This window comes from Scyliorhinus torazame, chromosome 22 (assembly GCF_047496885.1).
Source record: "Scyliorhinus torazame isolate Kashiwa2021f chromosome 22, sScyTor2.1, whole genome shotgun sequence".
In the NCBI taxonomy this organism is placed as follows: Eukaryota; Metazoa; Chordata; class Chondrichthyes; order Carcharhiniformes; family Scyliorhinidae; genus Scyliorhinus; species Scyliorhinus torazame.
Genome location: NC_092728.1, coordinates 67,815,833 through 67,841,011, shown reverse-complemented (window position 1 = coordinate 67,841,011; position 25,179 = coordinate 67,815,833). Strand labels below are relative to the sequence as shown.

Genomic DNA, 25,179 nt, shown 5'->3' with positions numbered 1-25,179 from the left:
TGTACACTGCCTGGGTGACGGGCGCAGACATGCAGGATCATCATGCGGTGGTCGCAGACCACCTGTACGTTCATCGAATAGGTCCCCTTCCTATTAGTGAACACGGCCTGTTATCTGCAGGTGGCCGCACGGCGACGTGCATCCCATCGATCGAGCCCTGGACCATGGGGAACCCGGCCACGGCAGAGAAGCACACGGCCCGGGCATTTTGGCTGGCCCGGTCCACGGGGAAGCGATGTAGCGGTGCGCCATGGCATATAGGGCATCTGTCACTGCCCGGATGCACCGATGCACCGATGTCTGCGATATGCCGGACAGGTCCCCACTCGGTGCCTGGAATGACCCCGTTGCATAAAAGTTCAGGGCCACCGTAACCTTGACGGACACGGGAGAGGGTGTCCCCCGCCAGTGCCACGCGGTGACAGGTGTGCCAGCAGGTGGCAGATGTGTGCCACGGTTTCCCGGCTCATCCGGAGTCTCCTCCTGCATTCCCGGTCCGTGAGGTCCTGGTATGACTGCCGGGGCCGGTACACACGGGGCGCCCTCGGGTGCCTCCGTTGCCGTGGGGCCGCGACGTCATCCTCCCCCTCCTCGTCCTGTTGGTCAGGTGTCCCTCCAGCCTGGGCGGCTGCCGCCTGCCCCTCTGCGGCAGCCTGCGCCGCCTCTCTGGCACGCTCCTCCTCCTCCTCCTCCTCATCCAGGGCAACATAGACATGAGCGGCTGCCACCACGGCGGCCAACATCGCTGGATGATCTGAAAACATGACGGCCTGGTGGGGGGGAGGGAAATGACGACATGTCATCATTGCCCATATCCCCTCCTACTCCCAGCCAGGTGGCATGGACTGCATGGGTCCAACTGTTGGAGGCTGGCACCTGGCCAGGTGGACCAACTCACTTGCCCTCCATCCCCCTCCTCGGCACAGACCCCCCCCCAACCTCCACCCCAGCACGGAGCCCCCCCCCAACCCCCAACCTCCACCCCGGCACGGCACGGACCCCCCCCCAAACTCCACCCCAGCACGGACCCCCCCCCCAACCTCCACCCCAGCATGGACCCCCCCCAACCCCAACCTCCACCCGGCACGGACCCCCCCCAACCTCCACCCCAGCACGGACCCCCCCAGCCCCCAACCTCCCACCCCGGTACGGCACGGACCCCCTCCCAACCTCCACCCCAGCACGGACCCCCCCCCCCAACCTCCACCCCAGCACGGACCCCCCCCCAAACTCCACCCCAGCACGGACCGCCCCCCAACCTCCACCCCAGCACGGACCCCCCCCCCACCTCCACCCCGGCACGGCACGGACCCCCCCCAACCTCCACCCCGGCACGGACCCCCCCCCAACCTCCACCCCAGCACGGAGCCCCCCCAACCTCCACCCCGGCACGGCACGGACCCCCCCCAACCTCCACCCCAGCACAGACCCCTCCCAACCTCCACCCCGGCACGGCACGGACCCCCCCCCAACCTCCACCCCAGCACGGACCCCCCCCCAACCTCCACCCCAGCACGGACCCCCCCCAACCCCCAACCTCCACCCCGGCACGGCACGGACCCCCAAACCTCCACCCCAGCACGGACCCCCCCAACCTCCACCCCAGCACGGACCCCCCCCAATCCCCAACCTCCACCCCGGCACGGACCCCCCCCAACCTCCACCCCAGCACGGACCACGCCCCAACCCCCAACCTCCACCCCGGCACGGCACGGACCCCCCCCAACCTCCACCCCAGCACGGACCCCCCCCCAACCTCCACCCCAGCACGGACCCCCCCAACCTCCACCCCAGCATGGACCCCCCCCCCAACCTCCACCCAGCACGGACCCCCCCCCAACCTCCACCCCGGCACGGCACGGACCCCCCCATCCTCCACCCCATCACGGACCCCCCCCCAACCTCCACCCCAGCACGGACCCCCCCCCAACCTCCACCCCGGCACGGCACGGACCCCCCCCCCAACCTCCACCCCAGCACGGACCCCCCCCCAACCTCCACCCCGGCACGGCACGGACCAACCCCCCCCCAGCCTTCACCCAGCACGGACCCCCCCCAACCTCCACCCCAGCACGGACCCCCCCCCAACCTCCACCCCGGCACGGACCCCCTCCCGGCACTCCCCGGAGCCCAGCCTACTCTAACCACCCCCCCCCCCCCCCACCGCGCACACACACACACAACCCGAGACACACCTCTCCTCACGCAATCAGTCTGCGGCCACGCCATTTCCTGCCCAGAGCCAACCCCCCAGGCCGTCACTCACCTCCTCGCTGGTCGGCGTGAGCCTGGAGCACCGGGTCACGCCGATGAAAAGGAGGTTTGATTCACGTCGACGTGAACGGTCATCACGTCGACGGGACTTCGGCCCATCCGGAAGGGAGAATATCGGCAGGCCGAAAATCGGCTGCCTTGCGCAGACCCGTGACATTCTCCGCGGCAGCGGCGCCATTAACGCCCCGCCGACTTTTCTCCCTTCGGAGACTTCGGCGGGGGCAGTATTCACGGCGGCCAACGGCTATTCTCCGACCCGGCGGGGGGTCGGAGAATGACGCCCCAGGTGTGGATGGCGCCAGCGGGAAGCCATCGTTTTGGGCAGGCTGCTCGGCCCATCCGGGCCGGAGAATAGCGGGTGTTGCGGAGAATCGCCATTTTGGGTGTCCCGGGCGATCCTCCGGCCTGCGCCACGCAGAACTCGACGGGGCCGTTCTCGCCGCTTGGGTGAATCGTTGGAGGGCGTCGGACCGGCGTCGCGGGGAAAAATGGCGCGCCAGGCGATTTTCCCAACCGGCGCGGGAACGGAGAATCGCACCCTTTATTTCAAAAGATAAGAGAGGACAGCTAGTTCCCGAATCCAGCTGGGAAATGGTGAGGAAGGGAGACTAGATACATCACCTGTCTTCTCTTTCCCAAAATATTATCGTAACCAGTGTGTTACTATCACTTGCTACATATTTGGTCAATTGCGAGCTCTTTGAGTAATTACATTCTTAAAGCAAATTGTAAGACAGAGGTCCAATTATTTAGCCTGGAAAAGAAAGTTATTCCCAGCTCCAGTAATACTTGTTTATAATTGCCATCATGCATTGGGTAGGCAATTTGTGGATCATTTTGATATCTACTGCTAATGTTTATGAGCTAGAAAAATATATAAAAGAATTTAACACCCAGGCATTTCTATTTCAATTTTAATACTGGACTTACAGGTGTTTGGTCTGCTGTTTAAAATATGTCAAACGTTTGTGTAGCTGAGCCGGGAATGAATATGAGACAATAAAATGACGAGTTTATCACCAGTAGGTATTAGTTTGTGTTATAAAATGTTGGTTGTCCTGTCAGTTGTAAAAGCTGGACATTAATGAATGCTTGGCACAAGCTCACATTCAGAGCATGAGCTCACCTCTTCAGTATTTACATCGTTATTTATCTTCTGATAGTCTCAATAAATGCTCAGCACGTTTTGTTCTGGAATGCAAGATTGAGAGCTTATTGGCAAAGCTCCTGACTTTTAGCTCCTGTCTATCCTGGCACAACACAGGCTGAAGTATTTATTCTGATGTCTTGCTATTCTTTGGGACTCCTTCTGTAATTCTCTTCACCCCTGCCCCCCTTTCATCCCCTTTGAGAAACCTCCTCAAAATCCCTCTACTTAGTCTGACCTTTGGTGATCTCTCCTAATCTCATCCTTCCTGGCTCCTTGTATGTTTTGTTGCACTGATTTGTGAAGCGCCCGGGCCCACATTTTTAATGCTGAAGGTGCCATATCAAAGCAAATAGTTGTAATATTATACTCGACCCATTTGTTTCTATCCCATTTCATTGAATTGTCTTTTACCATTTCTTTCTTTCTTAATATATTTAACCGCCACCCCCCCCCCATCTTATCCAACTTTCCTTAACCTTTCCCTCTTTGCTTCCCCCTTCCCCTACCCCCACATCTACAGTTCAACCTCTGATGTTAGTTTTGCTGCTGTTTGGACTTTCACATCTTTTGTTCTCTCTGGAGACTGCCATTAGCACTCTTTCCCCTTGGTTTCTGTGGCCATTAGCACCCAGTTTCCCTGGGTTTCTGTGGCTATGACTCATCTTTCATTCTCACTCCACGATATAAATATTTCCCACTTTCTCTGTCTGTTAGCTTTGACAAAGTCATCGGACTTGAAACGTTAGCTGTTTTCTCTCCCTACAGATGCTACCAGACCTGCTGAGATTTTCCAGCATTTTCTCTTTCGTTGTTGTCGTATTATCACGGCTTTGATGTTGCATCTGTTGTGGTTAAAGCAAACGAGCAACCTTCACTTAACTCCACTGTTTTGCTGAAGAAATTGATCTTGGCTAGGGCAGCATTAAGGGCTGTATTAAAATAGGAGCAAATTTATAGTCAAACAAGAGGTTATTCTAATCTAATCTAAGGTGACAATGCAGTGCAGTACTGAGGGAACACTGCACTGTTGGAAGTGTAATCTTTGAATGAGATGTTAATCTAGGCCAACACTTCTATTTACTTTAAAGACTTTGGCAACACAAAACAGCTCTGAAGAAGTACCACAAGGGGTGTCTTCGCAAGATCCTCTAATCCCGATGACAAAAAAAAAGTGACTCAACAGCACTGTTCTCTCTCAAGCCAATTTACCCAGCAAGCAACTGGTACCAAACACATTGGGCGGGATTCTCCGAAATAGAAATTATGCGCCTTCGTGAACGCCGTCGAGGTTCACGACGGCGTGAAACGGCCCCTATCCGAACCGATTCAGGGCCCGATAATGGGCTAGGAGCAGCGCCGTGTCATTTACACGCGCCAGGCCTTGGCGCCGCGTAAAGTCGGCGCCGCATACATGACGCGGCCGGTGCCGCATAACTGGCTTCACCCGCGCATGCGTGGTTGCCGTCCTCTCCGAGTCCGCCCCGAAAGAAGATGTCAGACGGATCTTGCGGGGCTGTGGAAGTAAGGAGGTCCTCCTTCAGAGAGGACGGCCCGACGATCGGTGGGCACCGATCGCGGGCCACATCCCATTTGAGGTCCCCCCCCCCCTCCGGTGCAGGATCCCTTCTCCCCCGCGCCCCCCCCTCCCCCGCAGGCCACCCCCCCACCGTTCTTGCGCTGTTCCCGCCGGCAGCGACCAGGGGCGTCATTCTCCGACCCCCTGCCGGGTCGGAGAATGGCCGTTGGCCGCCGTGAATACCACCCCCGCCCCCGCCGAAGTCTCCGGTACCGGAGATTGGGCGGGGGCGGGCGACCCCCCGCTCGAAGTCCCGCCCAGAAATTGCCTGTCCCGCCGGCGTAAATAAAACCTGGTATTTACCGGCGGGACCAGGCGGCATGGGCGGGCTTTTGGGTCCTGGGGGGGGCGAGGGGCGATCTGACCCCGGGGGGTGGCCCCACGGTGGCCTGGCCCGCGATCGGGGCCCACCGATCCGTGGGCGGGCCTGTGCCGTGGGGGCACTCTTTCCCTTCCGCCACGGCCTCCACCATGGCGGAGGCAGAAGTGACTCTCCCCACTGCGCATGCGCGGGAAACTTTCAGCGGCCGCTGACGCTCCCGTGCATGCGCCGGGAAACTGTCAGCGGCCGCTGACGCTCCCGCGCATGCGCCGCATTTCCGCGCCAGCAGCCGGGGCAACAAACGCCATTTCCGCCAGCTGGCGGGGCGGAAATCCCTCCGGCGCCGGCCTAGCCCCGACATTGAGGGGCTAGGCCGCCAAAGATGCGGAGCATTCCGCACCTTTGGGGCGTCGCGATGCCCGTCTGATTGGCGCCGATTTGGGCGCCAGTCGGCGGACATCGCGCCGTTGGGGGAGAATTTCGCCCCAGGTGTGGACGGTGCCGGGGGGAACCCGCCGTTTTGGGCTGGCCGCTCTGCCCATCCGGGCCTGAGAATAGCAGGGGTGCCAGAGAATCGCCATTTTGGGTGTCTCGGGCGATTCTCCGCCCTGCGCCGCGCGGAACTCGACGGGGCCATTCTCGCCGCTTGGGAGAATTGCGGGAGGGCATCGGACCGGCGTCGCGGGAAAATCTGGCGACCCAGGCGATTCTCCCAACCGGCGCGGCAGCGAAGAATCGCGCCCCACTGAGAGACGTCATCAGGAATGTGGAGAAATGAAGTTGAGGTATCGGGGGGCGTGCACAAATCTCCAAACAACTCTCAAGCTCCACAGGCCCCACATGTGGTACAGTCTGCAGATCGTACATTGGACTTATCAGCCATCTTAGAACCCATCGAACCAGAGTAGAAGCAAATAATCCCCAACACTGAAAAGCTTACACCTCATCTGACTCAAGTGGACGTAAAAGACCCCATAACATTACTTGAAGAAGAGTATGAGAGTTCTGTTGGTGCCTTGGCCAATATTTATCCCTTACCTAAAACAGATAGCCTGGTGATTTATTTCATTGCTATTTGTGGTAACTTGCCATGCATAAATTGGCTACTTTGTTTCCAACTTTGCAACAGTGTCTACAGTTCACTGAGCACATGAAATGCTTTATGTAAATCCAAGTCTTTCTTTATTCTTAAATGTTACATTGGTAAACATGACAGCCATTTTGAATGTAACCCAAACATTGACACATTTCATGACATTATTTCAAGAAAAGCTGGGATCTTCACCCACCTATACCACTGGAACAGGCAAACAGTCTCGGATTAATGTTGTGATTGAAGAATGCTACCTTTGACAGTGCTGCACTCCCTCCGTATAACATCAAACAGTTAACCTGGATGTGGATCTAATAAGGTCACGGACTACATCTTCAGAGAAAAAGAGTGCTAACAACTGGGCCAAGCTGACCTCCTGGGCTACTGAATGGAACAATCAGTTTGAATTTAATCATTTGATCATTGTGTTGTGTTAACTGGGATAGAGTCTGCACGTCGGACATTGGGTGGAATGAGCATTGGGTTACCAGACCCTACCCAGTAGAATAACCTGCTTATGATTACCGTTGAGATTCACTCATGAGGAACGGTTAGTGGAGCAATATCTGGGAGACATAGCGCAATTGAACGGAAATGAAACAGAGTCCAGTGTCAAGAGCGTTTCCGATGCCCGAAGCGCCGAGAAAGATCCCACTAGCGGGACTCTGTTTCATTTTGGGACCTCAGTGGGGAACACCCCGCCCAGGCCGTACAGGCAGCACGGTAGCACGCGTGGCTAGCACTGTGGCTTCACAGCGCCAGGGTCCCAGGTTTGATTCCCCGCTGGGTCGCTGTCTATGCGGAGTCTGCACGTTCTCCCCGTGTCTGCGTGGGTTTCCTCCGGGTTCTCCGATTTCCTCCCACAGTTATTGGGTTACGGGGATAGGGTGGAAGTGAGGGCTTAAATACGTCGGTGCAGACTCGATGGGCCGAATGGCCGCCTTCTGCACTGTATGTTCTATGTATCTATGTACTCCCTCACTAACAAGCTCCACTTTGAAATGACGCCCTGATCTCTACATGTCCCGATGCGACCCCCGGACTCCCCCAATGCCACAATTCACCTATAAGGGGGTTATCGAGCCACCACATCCCAGATAGGGCACCTATCTCTGGCATGAGCAAAATGGCAGCTGGGCACCTTGGCACTGCTGCGTAGCAGCTTTTGCCAAAGGCTGTAGGGTTAAACAACGGTCTGACACAGACAGCAGGATCTCCTTCTCTCTCTCTTTCTCTCTCTCTCCAAACAGTATTTCCAAGAAAGGTCTGTTGAAGTGTACAGCAAGTGACCCTGTGTTTGCTAACTTTATTTGCAAGTGGATTTTGACCTGTGATGGGCTTTGCTTAATTAGCGACAGAAAAAGTATAAGTTAGCAGTAAAAAGTATTTCCTTTTATTTTAAGAATTGTTTAATTATTAATTGAAAAGCTGTTTTTTGTGACGTTATTGTATTTCATCCTGTGTTAAGAATAAAGTTTGTTTTAATATAAAAGATACCTATTGGTCAGTGGACCCACTCCTGGAGCAAAGTATCCTTTCCCCAACGGATATTGGGGTCTGGTCTGGAATGTTAACAAATCCTTGGTTCACCTTTTGTGATCGGCTTCAAATTTAAGCACAACCATATCCAATTTCTGTAGCAATCACCTCAAACTAGAAGAGGTCTCAATAAGTACTTCCAGGATGATAAGCAAGGAGAAAAAGGGAACACAGAAAGTTAAATTGAGAGTCGAAGGCAAGGGTTGAGAGAAGGGTTCTTTGGGTTTTTGAAAGTAGGGAGTCAGATGGCAAGGCAGAGTGGAGGAAGCTGAGGACAAAAGGAGCATTGCTGAACAAGTGGCTGCTCAGAGGAGAAGAAGATGTCGAATCCCATGGTGTCAGGGTCTGCGTGGACTGGCCACTTGGCACCCGGCCTCAGATGGTTTGAAAATTATAGCCAGAGTTGTGGTCCGTCAAGGCACAGAAGGTATTTTTAAAACGAGATATTAATGCCTTAACATTAATATCCCAAGGATAGGTAGCTTAAGAACACACGTGAGGTATCCATCGTGGGAATTGTAAAGCTCGCAATGACCTTAAAAAAACAACGTAATGGGTGTTACCATTTGTCAGCGTTGTGGTGAAACACTGCAGAAAGCATTGTGGTGAGTGTGGAATCTCGCAGCGTTGTTCCTTTTGAATTTAGTACTAGACTTATCAATTGCCTGATTGTCTGACTTCAGCTATTGGTACCTGCTTGGCAGATGAGAGTAAGTTAGTGTTCAGCTGTGGAAGAACCAAAATTCAGATCGCCCCGTAATCTGAATAATGACGTTGCGGTCGGCAAATGAGTGAAACTAATTATGGTTGTGGAACAGTTTCACATTCACTGTTGAAGATGGGTAATTGTCACCATCATTTTGACTTTTATCTCCTGAATTCAACAAACACATCACAACAAAGAAGCCAACTAATCCCCTCATACAACGATGCAAGGTACCAGAATTGAATTAGTAATGAAGGAAAATTAACTTGATCTGTTATTTACCATTGCCTGGCAAAATTAATTTTTAACAGAGTCATGTCTTTTTTGCTATGCCTACAATTCACAACTGGTCACTTGGTTCAATGGCATGAAAACTTGCATTGAAATGCACATTTTAGTATCCCTCCATCCATAGCCTCTTCCATTACACCTTTTTTTTTAAAGGACTATTTGACGAATGAATCCTAAGTGGTCCACTTTCAGTTTAGATTTAGTTCATTCTCAGTCCTGCTACTTCCCAGCAAATAATATTGGATACAATGCTTCCTGGCTGAGGTGCTTGGCTAGATGGTTAGCATGTCGATCCAAATAACGGCAACAGCACGGGGTTTAAATGCTATGCTGGCTGAGGTAGACTTGAGACCAGCCTCCTCACTCTGTCCCTGAGAGTGGAAAGCTACGGCAAGCCACGACTGACAAAAAAATTACAAGCTGCCCAAAAAATGGCCCAGGTTGAAGCACCAGCAGACAGTGAGCCGAGGACCTGCCTTCAGGCCGTGCGCACATCTTTCCAGGTCATTGTGGTGTCACTTTCCATTCATCAGCAGGATTTTAAGGCCATGCTCGTAATGTCTATAAATGGAACCTCCATTTTCTGTCACAACAGAGTGGATTCTTCCTTTCATCCATCAGTGGCTGATGAAGTTTGACGGGTGATTTGGCCTCTCCGTGCATGGCACGTGATAACCACGGGAACAAAAAGAATTTCAGTACAAATGAAAGAGCTAATTCTGTGCAAATGTGTTTGGATAATAAGAGAGAACATAATGAGGGTTTCATGTGGAATTTATCAGGATCTTTCCACATGCAATTTAATTTTTGGAATTCACTGGATTTGAAGCAATATGTAATTTTCTTCCAGAAAAAAAATATATATTTAAAATGAATAGGTATCATTACATAGTTCTCAATAAGAAAAATGTTTGGCACATTTGTTATATTTAACAAATTGATTTGCTTGCTAAAATATAATCGTTTAAAATGTAATATTTTAAATGTACACATGCAAAACAACATTGGACCAGAACGTTAATGTTGATGTCTCATACAATTAACTATACCCTAAACTGAAAGTAAATTGCTTCCTCCATGTAAGGAATTGGTTAGATATAAGTAGATATTTCTCCACTTCAAAAGCATGTTTTTTTTCCGTCATTCTTGCTTGTTTTGTCATTTGTCGCAGAAGTGTGACTTTTCATCCATTTATAATCTTGCCAGTTCCATCTCCAATTATAAATATGTTTTCCAGGCATGCCTGTGCATTGAAACGTGCTCTGCACTTTGTGCCTAGTTAGTGTGACACAGATTGGATAAAGTTAGATTTTACTCAATCGTGTATAATTCTTGATCTTTGCATGCACAGCGGAAACAAAGGAAAGGATCTCAACACGATCAAATCCCTGCGAGTTCTCCGTGTTTTACGGCCATTGAAAACTATCAAACGTTTGCCAAAACTAAAGGTATTGAGCGTTGTTTGCATTATTGCACTTCTGCAGTGAAATTTTCTATTAGTAAACATCAAGAAGGTAATAAACTGCATTTTCACTCCAACCCCTGCCAAAACTTGAAAAGTGTCAGGAACAGTTGTGCAAACAATTGTGCACCTACACTGCAATTGCTGGTGCATGCGCAGATTCTCTCACCAAGCCGATTGGTGCGTGCCATTTTGCGCCCAGGCCAATATAGCAGGCCGGTTTAACACCAACTTTAATCACTCAATGATATTTTCCTTTTGATTTATTGCAACAGGTTGAACAAGTGCTTTGTGCAGGCAATTCCTCCACACCCCGCGGGGGCTGCTCAGCGGGTACTCCTAATCACAGGATTGTGGTTTCGGGCCCCACATTCGGTCATGATTTCTTTCCTTAAATATTTTGTTCAAAATGCCTTTTTTTCTTGCTTTTTTTTAAACCAATGGTGAAATTCCAAGATCGACTTTTCCCCAACCTGAATGGTTGCTGGGGATGTTTAAAAAAGGTATACATGTCACTCCCAGACATCTTGTATGACCATTTGAATTGTAATTTGAAAAACTTTGCTTTGTTTCCTAATTAGGTGAAACTCTGTTGAAACAAACCCAAAAAAACGTTGTCATTATTTTTCGCCATTACAAGAATCTGACTGTTAAAATGGTCGCTTTGATTGTTGCAAATTTTACCATTAACTGATTTTTTTCTCTGAAGGGAACAGTTAAAAGATACCAGCTTGTTGTTAAAAAAATTGCCTAATTTAGTGACAGGAAGCAGAGCTACACTTAAAGCATCTTTCACTTTAAACAGTCACATGGTCTGAAACTGACACTGCAGCCTCAATTTAGGCTCCCCTGTCGGGAGCGCAGATTTGGGGAATGCCTGGATCCGTGAACCCGACTCCTGCAAAACCTTCCCAACTGGTCAGAGTTTAATTTCATTGGGGCTAGGGTTTAATGGGAGCTATGCCTGCCGGCCCCAGAAACAGTTCAGAGGCAACACATGCTAAGTGTGGAGGTGAGCAAGGCAAAAGACCTCTGTGATCCCAGCGGCAAACAAAAACAAAAAAGAGCCCTGTAGTTCTCATCCTCTCATCCCCCCTACACACCCTCACCCCTTTTGCACTCCCCATTCCTCCCTCCATGCTAATGTTTTGCACCTCATGCTCCAACCCACACCATCCATAGCCCAGCGTATCCTCCATGCCAACCTAGGCCACCAAACAACCCCCATGGCATCTCATACAAACTGTGCCAACCTATACCTCTCTACCCATCCCATGGCCCGTTATAGCCCCTATGTCAACTCAGTGCCAACCCATGCACCCTCACCCTCCATGCCAATCACCCACTATCACCATTTACCATCCTCAAGACCCATGCTGAGAGGAAATAAAATAATGTTTTAGGTGTCTTTAGATGAATTCACTATTTAACAATAACACTCATATTGTTTTTTAAAAATCCATTTGCTGCATTTAAATTATTTTGACTACTCTATCCTTTATAAGAAGCATTTATATTATATAGTCTCACTTCAAAGGCTTTAAAAGAATTTGGAGCTGTCGTTCAAACTGAATTGGCAGGCACCTTTCTGGGGTATTGATAGTTTGTGAAATCAGTCTAATCAGCACTAATCCTACAATGATAACCCCCAGACCTATGTCAACAGCAAGCACTAATTTTAACATTATTTTCCCCCCAAATATGTAAAGGGAGGAGATTTAAATGTGTTGACAGTTCCAATGAGCTTGACAGTTTGAATGAGTTATCCGCTTTTTTAATACACATTCATGTCTACTTTTAACAATCGCAAAGCATAGTTGACCTTTCCCAAAGGGCACATGGGGCCGGATTCTCCGCTGGTGGGATGCTCCATTTTGCCGGCAGCCTGGGGGTTTCCTGATGGTGTGGAGTTACCCCACAATGGGAAACCCCATTGACCAGCCCGCATAACGGAGCATCCCGCCGGTGGGGTAAAACAGAAATGTGATGCGGCAGGGCGGAGAATCCAGCCTATTATCTCTCCCAAAGGGCGTGCCACTTTTCCCACAGGTGTCCGGGGACCATATCTAAAAGGGTACCCTAACCTCTCCAAAAAGGTACTCTACCTTTCCAAAAGGGTACCCTACCTCTCCAAAGAACTCTGCTAACTTCAGACCTTCTCCTGATAGGTCTAAAGTGCAGAACTCATGTTTTTGACATTCGACTAACAAAAATCGGATCTGACTAAGAGCAGCTGCAGTTCAACATGTGTACTTGCCCCCATAAAACGCCAATGTGTAAAGTACAACTGGTTCCCATTTCCTTCCCCCTGCAGAAATGGTGGGGGGTCTTTTCAGGGGCGGAATTTCTGGAATTCGGATAAGCCGGAGACGCATCTTGTCTGTAAGAAAATTCAGGCCAACATCGCACATCTGCAAGAAGTGCTTCCCCTAGTTTTGCACCACAAATAAACAGAGCCTTGTAGTTTCCTGACTTATGTACCCCATAGTTTTGAGGAGCGATCAGTTTTTTGAGCACTGCATTCTGTGCAAGAATAAAGTACTTTTACACAAAAATACATTTAGCAGGTTATCTTTCAAAACTTCAAGTTATCATCCATATACTTGTGATATGGTTTAGATTGCACATTAAAGCACCCATCTAGTTTTATCGTTAGTCACACTATGGGTGGAATTTACCGGCTGTTCATAGCAGCGGGAAAGTCCGGTCCCACGCCAGGGCATGGATTTTCACCCGGTGGCAAGAGGTACTGTGACCTGGGAATCCTGTTGACAACAGCGGGGTTGGTAGATTCTGCTGGCGGGCTGCCTCCGCCGCCAAAAAACACGCAGCAGGGCGGACGATGTATCCCGCCCTACATATTTAGCATTTAGTGCAAATTTGCCACAGAAGCTGAGAGTGAGAAATCTGCTGAATTGAATTCGGTCAACTTAAGAAGGTCCTTTCACACCAGTTCAATTTAGCACCGGTGCATTTTAATCGGTTTAAAATTAAATTTTACAAAGCTCTCAGTCGTCATATCTGCTGGCAATTTTTCGAGATGTAGACTTTTTAAAGTGTTAATAATCCTGTCAGCTAGTCTTTAACACAAAAATGGAACTATAATTTTGACTGCCTTCTCTGGTTAGAGAGATGCCGAATTGTCTGTACACCTTCAGTGTTTTTTTTTCTCACCAATGCTTGAAACTGGTATTAGTTTTAAATTTCTTTGCAACATGCTCAATTCTATGCTCTGATCTGATGTCCTGACTAAATGGTCTTTAAATGCAGACTCTGTGAGCCTAGTCTTGTTTGTCACTTCTTGTTAGTATCTGACTGGAAACTTGTTTCCTTTAGGCTGTCTTTGACTGTGTAGTGAACTCCCTGAAGAATGTTCTGAATATACTCATCGTCTACATGCTCTTCATGTTTATCTTTGCTGTCATTGCTGTGCAACTTTTCAAGGGTAAATTCTTCTACTGCACTGACGAGTCAAAGGATTTGGAAAAAGACTGCAGGTAAACCCCCACAAAGAGAGTCAGTGGCCGCATTAACTGGAGGGTCAATATAAATTTGAAAATATAATGGGCTGGATTCTCTGAGCGACCAGCCGTGTTTTCTCAGTGAGCTGTACGTTGGCAGAGGGATTTATCTTTCCGCCGCTTGTCAGTGGGATTTCCCATTGAAGCCAACCCACGCTGCCGGGAAACCTGCAGGGTGGGGGGGAGGGGGGGTTGGGGGGGGGGGTGGTGCTGGCAGGAAAAGAGAATCACAATGGCTTGAAAATTCCGGCCAATAACTTCCAATTTGGTTTTGGTCTAAATAGTTGCCAAAGCTCTTTTTATGTTATTGAACGTAAACAAAATGCGGTATCATATTAGTAAAAACTGGGTTCCACTTCGTGTCCTAGCCAAAAGTTATTCCTCAACCAACATCACGGAAGCAGATTATCTGGGCATTATCACATTGTTGTTTGTAGGAATTGGGTGTGCAAATTGACTGCCACATTTCTGACATTACAACAATGACTACCAATATAATTGGCTATAAAGTGTTTGGGATGTCCTAAGATTGTGAAATGCACAGTATATCAATGCAAGTCTTTCTTTTTTTTCTTACAAATTTAGAATACCCAATTCATTCTTTACAATTAAGGGGCAATATAGCGTGGCCAATCCACCTACCCTGTACATTTTGTTTGTGGGGCGAAACTCACGCAAACACGGGGGAGAATGTGCAAACTCCACACGGACAGTGACCCAGAGCTGGAATCGAACCTGGGAACCGGCGCCGTGAGGCAGCAGTGCTAACTACTGTGCCACTGCGCGCAAGCCTTTCTTTAAGGAAGCATAAACATTTTTTTTTGGCCAAGAGAATTTGCCCCACAAAGCTGAAGATGGCACTCGGTTGCAACATTGTTCATAGAGACATTTGCAGCACCGAAGGAGGCCATTTGACCCATCAAGTTCATGCTGGGTCCCTGAAGAACAAGCCAGTCAGTTCCACTCCCCAGCTTGATCCCCGTGCCCTGCAAGTGTGTTGCCTTCAAATGACCATCTAGTTTCCTTTTGAAATCATGGATCGTCCCCACGTTCACCATCCTCGTGGGCAGCAGGTTCCAGGTCATTAACCACACATTGTTAAAAATAAAAGCTCCTACTCACATTCACCTTCATCTCCTGTCCAAAATCTTAAATCAACTGTATCCAAATGAACTCTGCCCTTGCCCCCTCAAGAAGATCCCCTCTTTCCAACACTGCAATGTCTTTAACCAAAAGAGTGCCTTTCTTTGCATCGGATGTTTAAGTTTCAAACTTCAGCTTTTTTTTACAGCAACCTATTTCAGCAACCCCCCCGCCCCCCCCCCCCCCCCCCCCCCCCCCCACCTCCCGAGAGAGTAAGTACCTGCTTAGTTTTAACTCATTTTGCCAGTTGGTAGACTTAAAAATATTGCACATGTGATGAAAATCAGGTGGGGTTTACACAGGGCAAGCAATCTTTCATTCTCTAACTTCCCAGGGAATTAATGTCTCTCACTTGCCAATGACCTGCATGTGTCAATTGGCCAAAATACATCCTATCCAAAGGTGCATATTTATTTTTGGCTTCAGCTGCACTATTAGATAAACCTGTGAAAGGTGTACACTGTCTAATACTGATCTACATACAATATGCAGGCTAGGTAGATTAGCCACGCTACATGCCCCTTAGTGTCCAAAGATGTGAAGGTTAGGTGGATTGGTCATGATCAATGCAGACTCGATGGGCCAAAAGACCTGCTTTTGCACTGTAATAATTCTATGCATTCTGCAGATATGCCACCCAAGTGATTTGACACTCTACATTGGTATAGCTTTCTTTGTACTTTTTTGTTGATTGAGTTCTCCAGGGAAACATTTTACTGATACCCGTACTGACATTTCATTGTTGCAAAGCGTGATTTTGTGAGTTTAATTTTGCCAGTGTGTCCTAGTCTAACTGTGTTCGATATCTCAGGTAAGAGTTTGAGATCAATGGAAATGCTTTATCCTATGTGGAAATGAGCTGGTTTAGCTCAGTGGGCTAGACAGCTGGTTTTTAATGCAGAACAAGGCCAGCAGCGCGGGTTCAATTCCCGTACCAGCTTACTCGAACAGGTGCCGGAATGTGGCGACTAGGGGCTTTTCACTGTAACTTCATACTCGTGACAATAAAAGATTATTAAATCAAACGAAAAGCTACATATTAAGAGGAACTAGGGCCACAACTTTCCAGTCCCGCCCATGGCGACAATCGTCACAGGTGGGACGGAAGCTTTGACGGACCAGCCTCACAAACTCACAAACTCCAGTCCTGTGATTTCGGATGGAAATTTAAATCCCACCCTACATGTTAATTTTCTGATTTGAAGAGTTACTGACCACCCCGCCGTGGGATTTACTGACCACCCCGCTGTGTGTTTTTCGGTGGCGGAGGGGGCCTGGCAGTGGGATCTACCGGTCCCGCCGTTGTCAACGGGATTTCCCATTGACAACACCCCTTGTTGCCGGGAAACTGTGCACTGGCATGGGATCAGAATCTCCCACCGGCGTGAATAGCCGGTAAATTCCGCCCTGTTTCGCCTCCCGACAGATTCTGCCGGATCTGTATTCCAGTATTCTCTCTTTTTCCTTATGCCTTTGTTATGCTCCACAATATTCAACCCCTCAAATACTTTCCCAATACCTTCTCTCGGGTCACAAAAACTTGACAATAAAAGCATTATTACTATGATGAGGAACTTTGAAGACACAAATATTATTTCTGCTGATCCAGTGGCTGTTTATTTTGCAGGGGTCAGTATCTAGTTTATGACAACGATGAAATTGAGGCAGAATCCAGGGAATGGAAAAAGTATGATTTCCACTACGATAATGTGCTGTGGGCCTTACTGACGCTGTTCACCGTTTCGACCGGTGAAGGCTGGCCAACGTAAGTGCTCATTGGTGTTTATGTCACCGGATTGCTGGGTGTTATTAAAGATATTACTTTTGTCGGAATTGATTGTTGCAAAAGTGTAACATCAGTTGTGAAAATTTAAATGATTAAGTTTTAATGAAATGTTGCAGAAAACTGTGATAATTAGTTGAGCAGTAATATGGTATAAGGACTGGATTAAGGGAATCTAACCTGTTCCTTATGCCAGCAATCACAATTTAAATCATGCCCAACTTGAAAATTTGACAGAATTAGTTTTCAATTGCTGCATTCAGGTGTGTCACATCTGGTTACATATTGGTCACTTCAAGGTAATTCACTGGAAGTAATAATATGGGCGGGATTTAACGGGGAAAAAAAGAGTCCCATTCTGGGCGGGATTAGCGGAGTTATTCCCAGCACTTGAAGTGGCGGGAATGACCCCGCTATCAAATGGCACTCTGTTATTTTTCCAGACTTCACCGTGAAACACCCTACCGAAGCTGTACCCAGTCGCATTTCCTGCACTGAGGAGCGCCGCTCGCCAGTGCGGGAAGAGATTGTGGCACCCCGATCTCTCAACCTCCCGATGTGGGCAAAATGACACCTGGGCACCTTGGCTCTGCGATCCTGGCACCCTGGTCGTTCCCCAATTAGCTTGGCAGTACCACCTGTGCACCCTGGTAGTGCCAAAGTGACACCAAGGTGGCATTGTCAGGGTGCCAGTGCCACGGTGCCCATGTGGCAGCAGTGCCTGGGTGTCACCCTCAACAAAGGGGCCTCCGATCACCTGGGAGCCCCTCCCACAATGTGCAATTCTGCCTGGTCCCTGCCTAGACCAGTGCTAAACGGTGCCCAGCTGGGGTCTCCTCAGCCAGGCCGGGAGATCCCGGGGACCGGTTAGATCTGGTGTAAGCACAGTTAAGTCAGCAGTTAAGCGAGACAGCTAGCCTCACTGTAATGCGCAGATTCCCGAGGCTTTGGGATTCATCCCCTTTCCCTCAGAGACCTGAGATGAGTGCCACTCAGCCCACAAATGGGGACCAGATGGAACGTACTGAGGGGGTCTCCCCGGCGATCGGAGGCCACTAGTACATACCCTTTGGGCAGGGTGGTGCCCTTACACCCTAAATGCTAAGGTGCCATTTTTTGCACACATGCCATTGAGCCATGGGTGCCCTGCGTGGGTATTAGCGGGTGGGGGGGGGGACCCGCGGGGACCGTCCCATTGTGTCTTTGGGCTGGGGGATGGTTGGGATAGCTTTGGGAGCCTCGGAGGGTGGGATGCCATTTAAAGACGGCATCCCGATTCGCGCTTCACAGGGGAGTTCCGGCGAACAGAGCTTCGCACTGTCCAAAACAGGCCTCTGTGCGGACTCGGCCGCACGTTCCCCATTCGAGCCCCTTATAAAACGCGAGCACAGGGAAACATGCGGCGAAACACTCTCGCTGTAGGACTTTGTTCCCTTTTGGGAGGATCGCGTTCCTAATTATTTATAGCTATAGAAAAGCAGGATTTCTTAACCAATACAAGTGAGACTTGCATTTAACGTTTGAGTTGAATAATGTCAAAGGGCACATTCACTCTAAAAGCACACATTTATTATGACATTGTTACACTTATTTATATAATTAGAATTAAAAAGCCTTTAAATAACTCAAAGTATAATTTTATTCACTGCAGCATGTTAAATTTGGGCTAATTTAAGACTTGCATTAGAAGGTTTATATTCTTTGTGGACATTATGAACTATTCAACCCTTGCAAGTTTTGAGTTACAGATTTTCTGCTTGCTAAGTGAACGTTAGCAGCACGGTAGCACAAGTGGATAGCACTGTGGCTTCACAGCGCCAGGGTCCCAGGTTCGATTCCCCGCTGGGTCACTGTCTGTGCGGAGTCTGCACGTTCTCCCCGTGTCTGCGTGGGTTTCCTCCGGGTGCTCCGGTTTCCTCCCACAGTCCAAAGACGTGCAGGTTAGGTGGATTGGCCATGCTAAATTGCCCGTAGTGTCCATAAGGGTTGGGAGGGGTTATTGGGTTGCGGGGATAGGGTGGAAGTGAGGGATTAATGTGGGTCGGTGCAGACTCGATGGGCCGAATGGCCTCCTTCTGCACTGTATGTTCTATGTAATCTATGTTAGTTGTCCAGACCGGACTGCAAGTTGACCTCATACAGTTTCTGTTCTCTCTTCCTCAGTGTTCTGAAACACTCCGTGGATGCTACAGATGAGGATCAGGGACCCAGCCCTCGCTACCGCATGGAAATGTCCATCTTTTATGTTGTGTACTTTGTCGTGTTTCCATTTTTCTTTGTGAATATTTTTGTTGCGCTTATTATCATTACATTCCAGGAGCAAGGTGACAAGGTGATGTCTGAATGCAGCCTCGAGAAAAATGAGGTAAGCATCAAAAATCTCCCAATTGCTGACTTATTCATGACTCAATTTCTAAATTTCCTTGAAGCTGCTTTTCACTTCTGGGACTAAAAGTCAGATAAATGGATAGCGACGACCTTTCCTTGGGTAGCCTGTCCAAAGTGAAATAAAATTAAGATTATCTAATTCCGTCTCCATTGATCGCAATGATCATAAATGTTGACATGGGATGCCTCCAAAACTGGCGAGCAGAATATGAGAGCAAGATTACCATGGTCTGATTCCTTACTTTTCAATGAAGTGCACCCATTCTTCGGGCGGGATTTTCCAACCCCTCCGCAGTGGTGACGGCTCACTCGTAGCTGCCGGTGGGATCCTCCAGTACTGCCGATATCTATGGCATTTTGCATGGCTTGCCTTCAGCCGCCGATGAATCCGCTGTGGGGATCACCTTAAGCGGGACTGAAAGATCCTGACAACGGGAGGGGCTGGAAAATCCCACCCTCAAGCACCCATCACAGCAAAATGGTAGTTGAAAATCTTTTCTCCATGCTACTTGTTTTATCTTACCATAAGACCTGTTACATGAATTACGAACTGCAGGTCCAGGCCATTTGACCCTTTGAGCATGTTCTGTCATTCAACAAGAATATGGCTGCTCTTCCACCTTAATTCCACATTCCCGCAATATTACCCATTTTCAATCAATGACGTTGGCGAGTCGTAATATTAAAATTAATTATTCTGAAAGCTCATTGAATGAGAACACTGAAAGGCTGAGCTAGTTCGAGAATGGATAGTGGATGGCTGTGTAACAGTGATGAAGAGGTGTAAATCATATAAAGATACCATTCAAATGTGCAACTTGGAATAGAAAGAGACTGCTAAATGATCAGTAGAGACACTGAATAGATGATGCAGAGATTGTATGGTGGCAGAAGGCATTAATATAGGAGAAAGAGTACACGCTCCTTACGGAGTGAATACAGAATGGAGGGCCTGAATACAATATGGCAGCTGACTTTGGAATGGAGAAGGAACTGAAAACAAAGGGCAGATACAGTGAATAGGGTGCATCCAGATTACATAGGAACAAAGGTGTAATTACATTGCAGAATGTGCACTGTGATTAGAGAGTTAATACAGGATACAGGAGGCCAGAGAATAAGAATGAGTGATCTTATGAGTGAAATCAGCCAAATTACTCTCAAAGGACGGCTGCCTTTGACTTTCCTTCATTTCTCCTCACATTTGTGATGAATCTCTACGCCCTGGTTCAACACAAACCACTAGGTTTGAAGTAGCGTAAGTGGAAAAAATTGAATGTGTGCACCTTCTGCGCAAATGTTCATCGTTTTATTATTTCACTTGCTGAAAGTTATTGCTTGAGGATTATTTGAGTTGCACATTTGAATATTGTGTAACCTTAGCTTTGCCCTACAAATGTTGCAAGCCAAAAATGGGCCTCTGGTGGTAACCTTGTCCAATTCATATTGGCTTTTCTCTTTCAGAGGGCCTGTATTGATTTTGCTATAAGTGCCAAACCACTAACTCGCTACATGCCACAGAACAAGCAAACTTTTCAGTACAAGATGTGGAGATTTGTGGTCTCCCCTCCCTTTGAATATTTTATAATGGCCATGATCGCAATCAATACTGTAGTATTGATGATGAAGGTAAGGTGTATCAGCCAACATTCTACAAAACTGGAGTAAGTGCTGTACTTTAAACAACATTAGTAATTGTACTTCTGTGATTTTTATTGACAAAAACAAATTCTTCTGCTTTGAAGAATACCAGATTGTCTGTTATGTGGTATTTCAGCTCAGTGGAGAGGGTGGCATGGTGATAATTTCATTGCACAATCAGACATTTACATGGCCCTGAGCAAAGATAGTGATCATTTTGACTTTGGGCTACATTGAATCGGCCAATGTTCAATAGAAATAAAAATGGGGAGAGGTATGGAATAGGTGGCTGAATTGATGTCGCCTTTTTTATGCCATCACCAAATGTTCAATTGTAAGAGGCATCACTGAGAATCCCACAGACAAATGGAGAGGATCACTCTTTTAATCTGAAATTTTAGCGCCTAGATGTCAATTGGCTTGTCCACCAATCTCCCGGTCATGTGGTTATCACACATTTATACGGTTAAAATTGATCACCATAGGCCCACAGTTTGGGACTGATTGTTAGAGTGTAATCTGATTCATGAGTACCTATTATGTCATAAAGTGTGATAAAGAAGTGGTTCATAACTGTCATTTGAAACTAGACTAAAAAAACCTATTATAATTTGCATAGAGTGCCAAGTTAAATTGGTTAGTAGTTTTATTTAATTTTAAGCTGTTTTGTGAACAGCACGGCTACTGTTGATCGATCACCTCATATCATTTATGTATATCTAAGTATTACTGATTTGATGGCTTTCATCTGCATATTTATTGAGAGGAAATGTGTTGGTTTATTACAGTGCATTGTATGGAAAGTGTAATAAATGCTCCTATTAGTGTACATAAGAATGTTCTTGAGGAAATTAAAATTGGAAACAAAATCAGCAGGCCTAATTTTCATGATACTTTCAGTGGAACAATCAGTAAATAAAAAATGAATTGCTAGATAACTGGTAAATAAATAATTGACAGCCAATCATTGACCAATGATTAAACTTCCAAAAAAAGATTAGAATATCATCAAACAATAATCTTTTTTAAATTGACATTTTATTATCGAAGCAATGTGGCAAAATGGCAACTATTGCTTCAGTGTGTCACATCACGCTGACTGTGTTTCTGTCTGTCTATAATTTCTACTCAATTGACTGCTTTGTTTAGAGTGATTCGCAATGGCTTCATCTGATACAATAGGTGGACAGTTATATTACAGAAGGGTACTGAATAATAATGGACATCCATATTGAGCCACATCACACGAGTATGAAACAGCCCGACATTGTTGTGCTTTTGCAATCAAGCAGAAATTGACGGCCATTTAATTGGTCTGTTGCGCGCATTTTTGTGCCGTATGGGGCATTCGAAGCATAAATGCTGCAGCCACTTGTGAAGTTGATAGCATTAGGTTTGTAATGTGATGCAACAAAAGACAGCTGCCAATCATCCAGCTGGTGATTGAAGGATTAGCATTGCCTGTTGAGAAAACCTTGTGGATAAGCTGGATACCAGCAGGGGCAGAATGGGGAGCTATCGGCAGTGCATCACGAAACGGTGCTTGAAATCAGAGAGGAGTAGTCAATGTCATCTCATACATAATGGGGAATGAATGGAGGAAGTGCTGATGAATGTTTCATGTGGACACCGATGAATAATGAATGCATTCCTGGATTTGAACAATCAACCTGCAACATAAATCAGTTTTCTAAAATCTTCAGCACAGCTGTGTTTAAGTGAAACAAATAGACTCCCTTTCCTGGGCCAGAAATTATTTCATTCCTGTGCAGAAAATTGTAACCTTCTGTGGTTTTTTTAATTGTCATTCTGCAATGGACTGCTTCTGATTCTTGGGTTTCTTTTACATTTCTTGTAGTTCTATAATGCTCCTGATTCCTATGACAGAATGCTGCAGTACCTGAACATATTATTCACTTTCCTGTTCTCCATGGAGTGTGTGCTGAAGCTTATTGCATTTGGTATTCTGGTATGTTACATTTCAATTCAACTGACAAGCAAGTTGTAATGTGATATATTACAAAATAAAAATAAAAATTGCAGGGTGTGTCACACTGAAAAAAGATCTTGTGAATATGTTGATACAAACGTATATGATGCAATCGAATAGAAAAAGGTGATGTTTTCACTTAGCCAGTCAAAAGCCACAGCTCCACAAAGATGTGCACGTAAATAAATTAATCAGTAGCTGATTTTGTTGGCACACGTGAGAATTTGACCACATGATCTACTCTTGTACGCCCTGAGCCTTTTTTCCTTTGATAAACTGCCTGTTTGGATGGAAGAAAAGATCTCATTGTCCTAATTGAAGGAAGGGCAGAAAATTCTTGTACATGTTGGGCGCCATTCTCCCCCCCCCCCCCCACGGCAGGTGGGAGAATCGCTGGGGCACCACGTGAATCACGCCACGCCGTCCCGACCCCCGCACGCGATTCTCCCACACCCCCGAAACCAGCGGCACGCGATTCGCCTCGAATGGGCCGAGTGGCCGCTGCGACACGACAGGTTCCCGCCGGCGCCGTCCACCCCTGGTCGCTGCCGGCGGGAACTCTGCGGGAATGCTGGGGGAGCAGCCTGTGGGGGAGGGAGGGGGGCTCCTTCAACAGGGGGGGGGGGGGGCCTCCAACGGGGTCTGGCCTGCGTTCGGGGCCCACAGATCAGCGGGCCTGCCTCTCCCCCCCCCCCCCTCCCCCCCTCCCGGGCGCGGCCCCAGAACACTGGCACCATGTTGGTGAGGGGCCGGCGCGCATAAGATGTTCCCCACGCATACGCAGGATGGCGCGGCCCAACTGCGCATGCGCCATGCTGGCCCCCTGTGGGGGCCAGAATAGGTCATGCCCGGGCCCTGTTCGCGTCGTTGTGAAACGCATCGGTGTTCACGACGGCGCGGGCACTTGGTCCGCGCCGCGGAGAATCGCCCCCATTCTTTCCTCCACAAACTCCACCAAAACAGTTGCGGCTTCTGGGATCTGCTGTGCACATGTTGACTGTCTCGTTTGTCCACATAACATTAGCTCTTGCAGTAAAAAGACATTCCATTTTTTTGAAAAACTCTTTGCAATGTTTCCGGAAGGTGCGATGAAAAACTTTGGGGCGGGATTCTCCAGCCTTCCAGCCGCGTGCTTCTCGGAGGTGGGAGCGGCGCACCATTCGTTGGCGGCGGGTTCCTCAGGCGTCAATGGGTATTCCCATTAAAGTCACCCTACGCCAGCGGGAAACCTGCGGCCGATGAGAGGTGTGCGGAGTGCGCTGCCAGCGGGGCCCAGAGAATCAAATGGCTGGAGAATTCCGGCCTGAGATGAAATGTTCTGTTGATTACGAGACAATCCTTTCGATCTCTAAGCTGCAAAATTTTTGTTGCTTGTTCCATCGCCATATATCTTTCCACCGGTGCTGAGCACTGTCATACTATTTCTGAATGTTATCTTTCTTTAATATAATGATTTTTTTTTATTTTTTAAATTTAGAGTGCCCAATTCATTTTTTCCAATTAAGGGGCAATTTAGCGTGGCCAATCCACCTAGCCTGCACATCTTTGGATTGTGGGGGCGAAACCCACGCAAACACGGGGAGAATGCGCAAACTCCACACGGACAGTGACCCAGAGCCGAGATCGAACCTGGGACTTCGGCGCCTTGATGTGATGATTTATCACTGCTTCCTTAAATTGACATTACCATGGAATGTCGAAACGCGAAGAACAATTTCATTTATTTTAAAAATTGGAATCAAAATGGTATTTTAAATCTTTTGTCATCATACTGATTTACCGGTGCGCTGTCCGTGTGGAATTTGTACATTCTCTCCGTGTGACACCCCCACAACCCAAAGATGTGCAGGGTAGGTGGATTGGCCATGCTAAACTGCCCCTTCATTGGGAAAAAAAAGAATTGGGCACTTTAAATTTAAAAAAACTACTGATTTAGCAATGCATCACATTCTAAGCGTGTTACTTGTATGCATGCTTGACTGAGATGGGTACCAGCCCAAAGCAACAAATGTGGTAAGACCCAAATTATAGTGGCAAAAGTCTGTATTACAGTCTTTCCAGGGATACTGCCAATCTATGTATTTGTGTAGAGAAGTCCAGTTGCTGGCATCTGGTTAAAATTGAATGTCGACGGGCAGCACGTGGCACGGTGGTTAGCATTTCTGCCTACGGTGCTGAGGACCCGGGTTCAAATCCCGGCCCTGGGTCACTGTCCGTGTGGAGTTTACACATTCTCCCCGTGTTTGCATGGGTTTCACCCCCACAACCCAAAGATGTGCAGGGTAGGGGGATTGGCCATG

The 25,179-nt window shown here is 48.0% G+C and overlaps 1 protein-coding gene across 1 annotated transcript in view; it reads left to right on the top strand.

Moving 5' to 3' along the window:
* The window catches only part of cacna1ba (calcium channel, voltage-dependent, N type, alpha 1B subunit, a), a 949,382-nt gene that overhangs the window by 833,198 nt on the left and 91,005 nt on the right, over positions 1-25,179 (top strand). The window contains exons 27-32 of the mRNA XM_072488273.1: positions 10,303-10,399; positions 13,750-13,910; positions 16,705-16,842; positions 19,024-19,225; positions 20,713-20,877; positions 22,748-22,858. Of these exons, the coding sequence (XP_072344374.1) occupies positions 10,303-10,399; positions 13,750-13,910; positions 16,705-16,842; positions 19,024-19,225; positions 20,713-20,877; positions 22,748-22,858 (874 nt within the window). The remainder of the gene's footprint in view (positions 1-10,302; positions 10,400-13,749; positions 13,911-16,704; positions 16,843-19,023; positions 19,226-20,712; positions 20,878-22,747; positions 22,859-25,179) is intronic.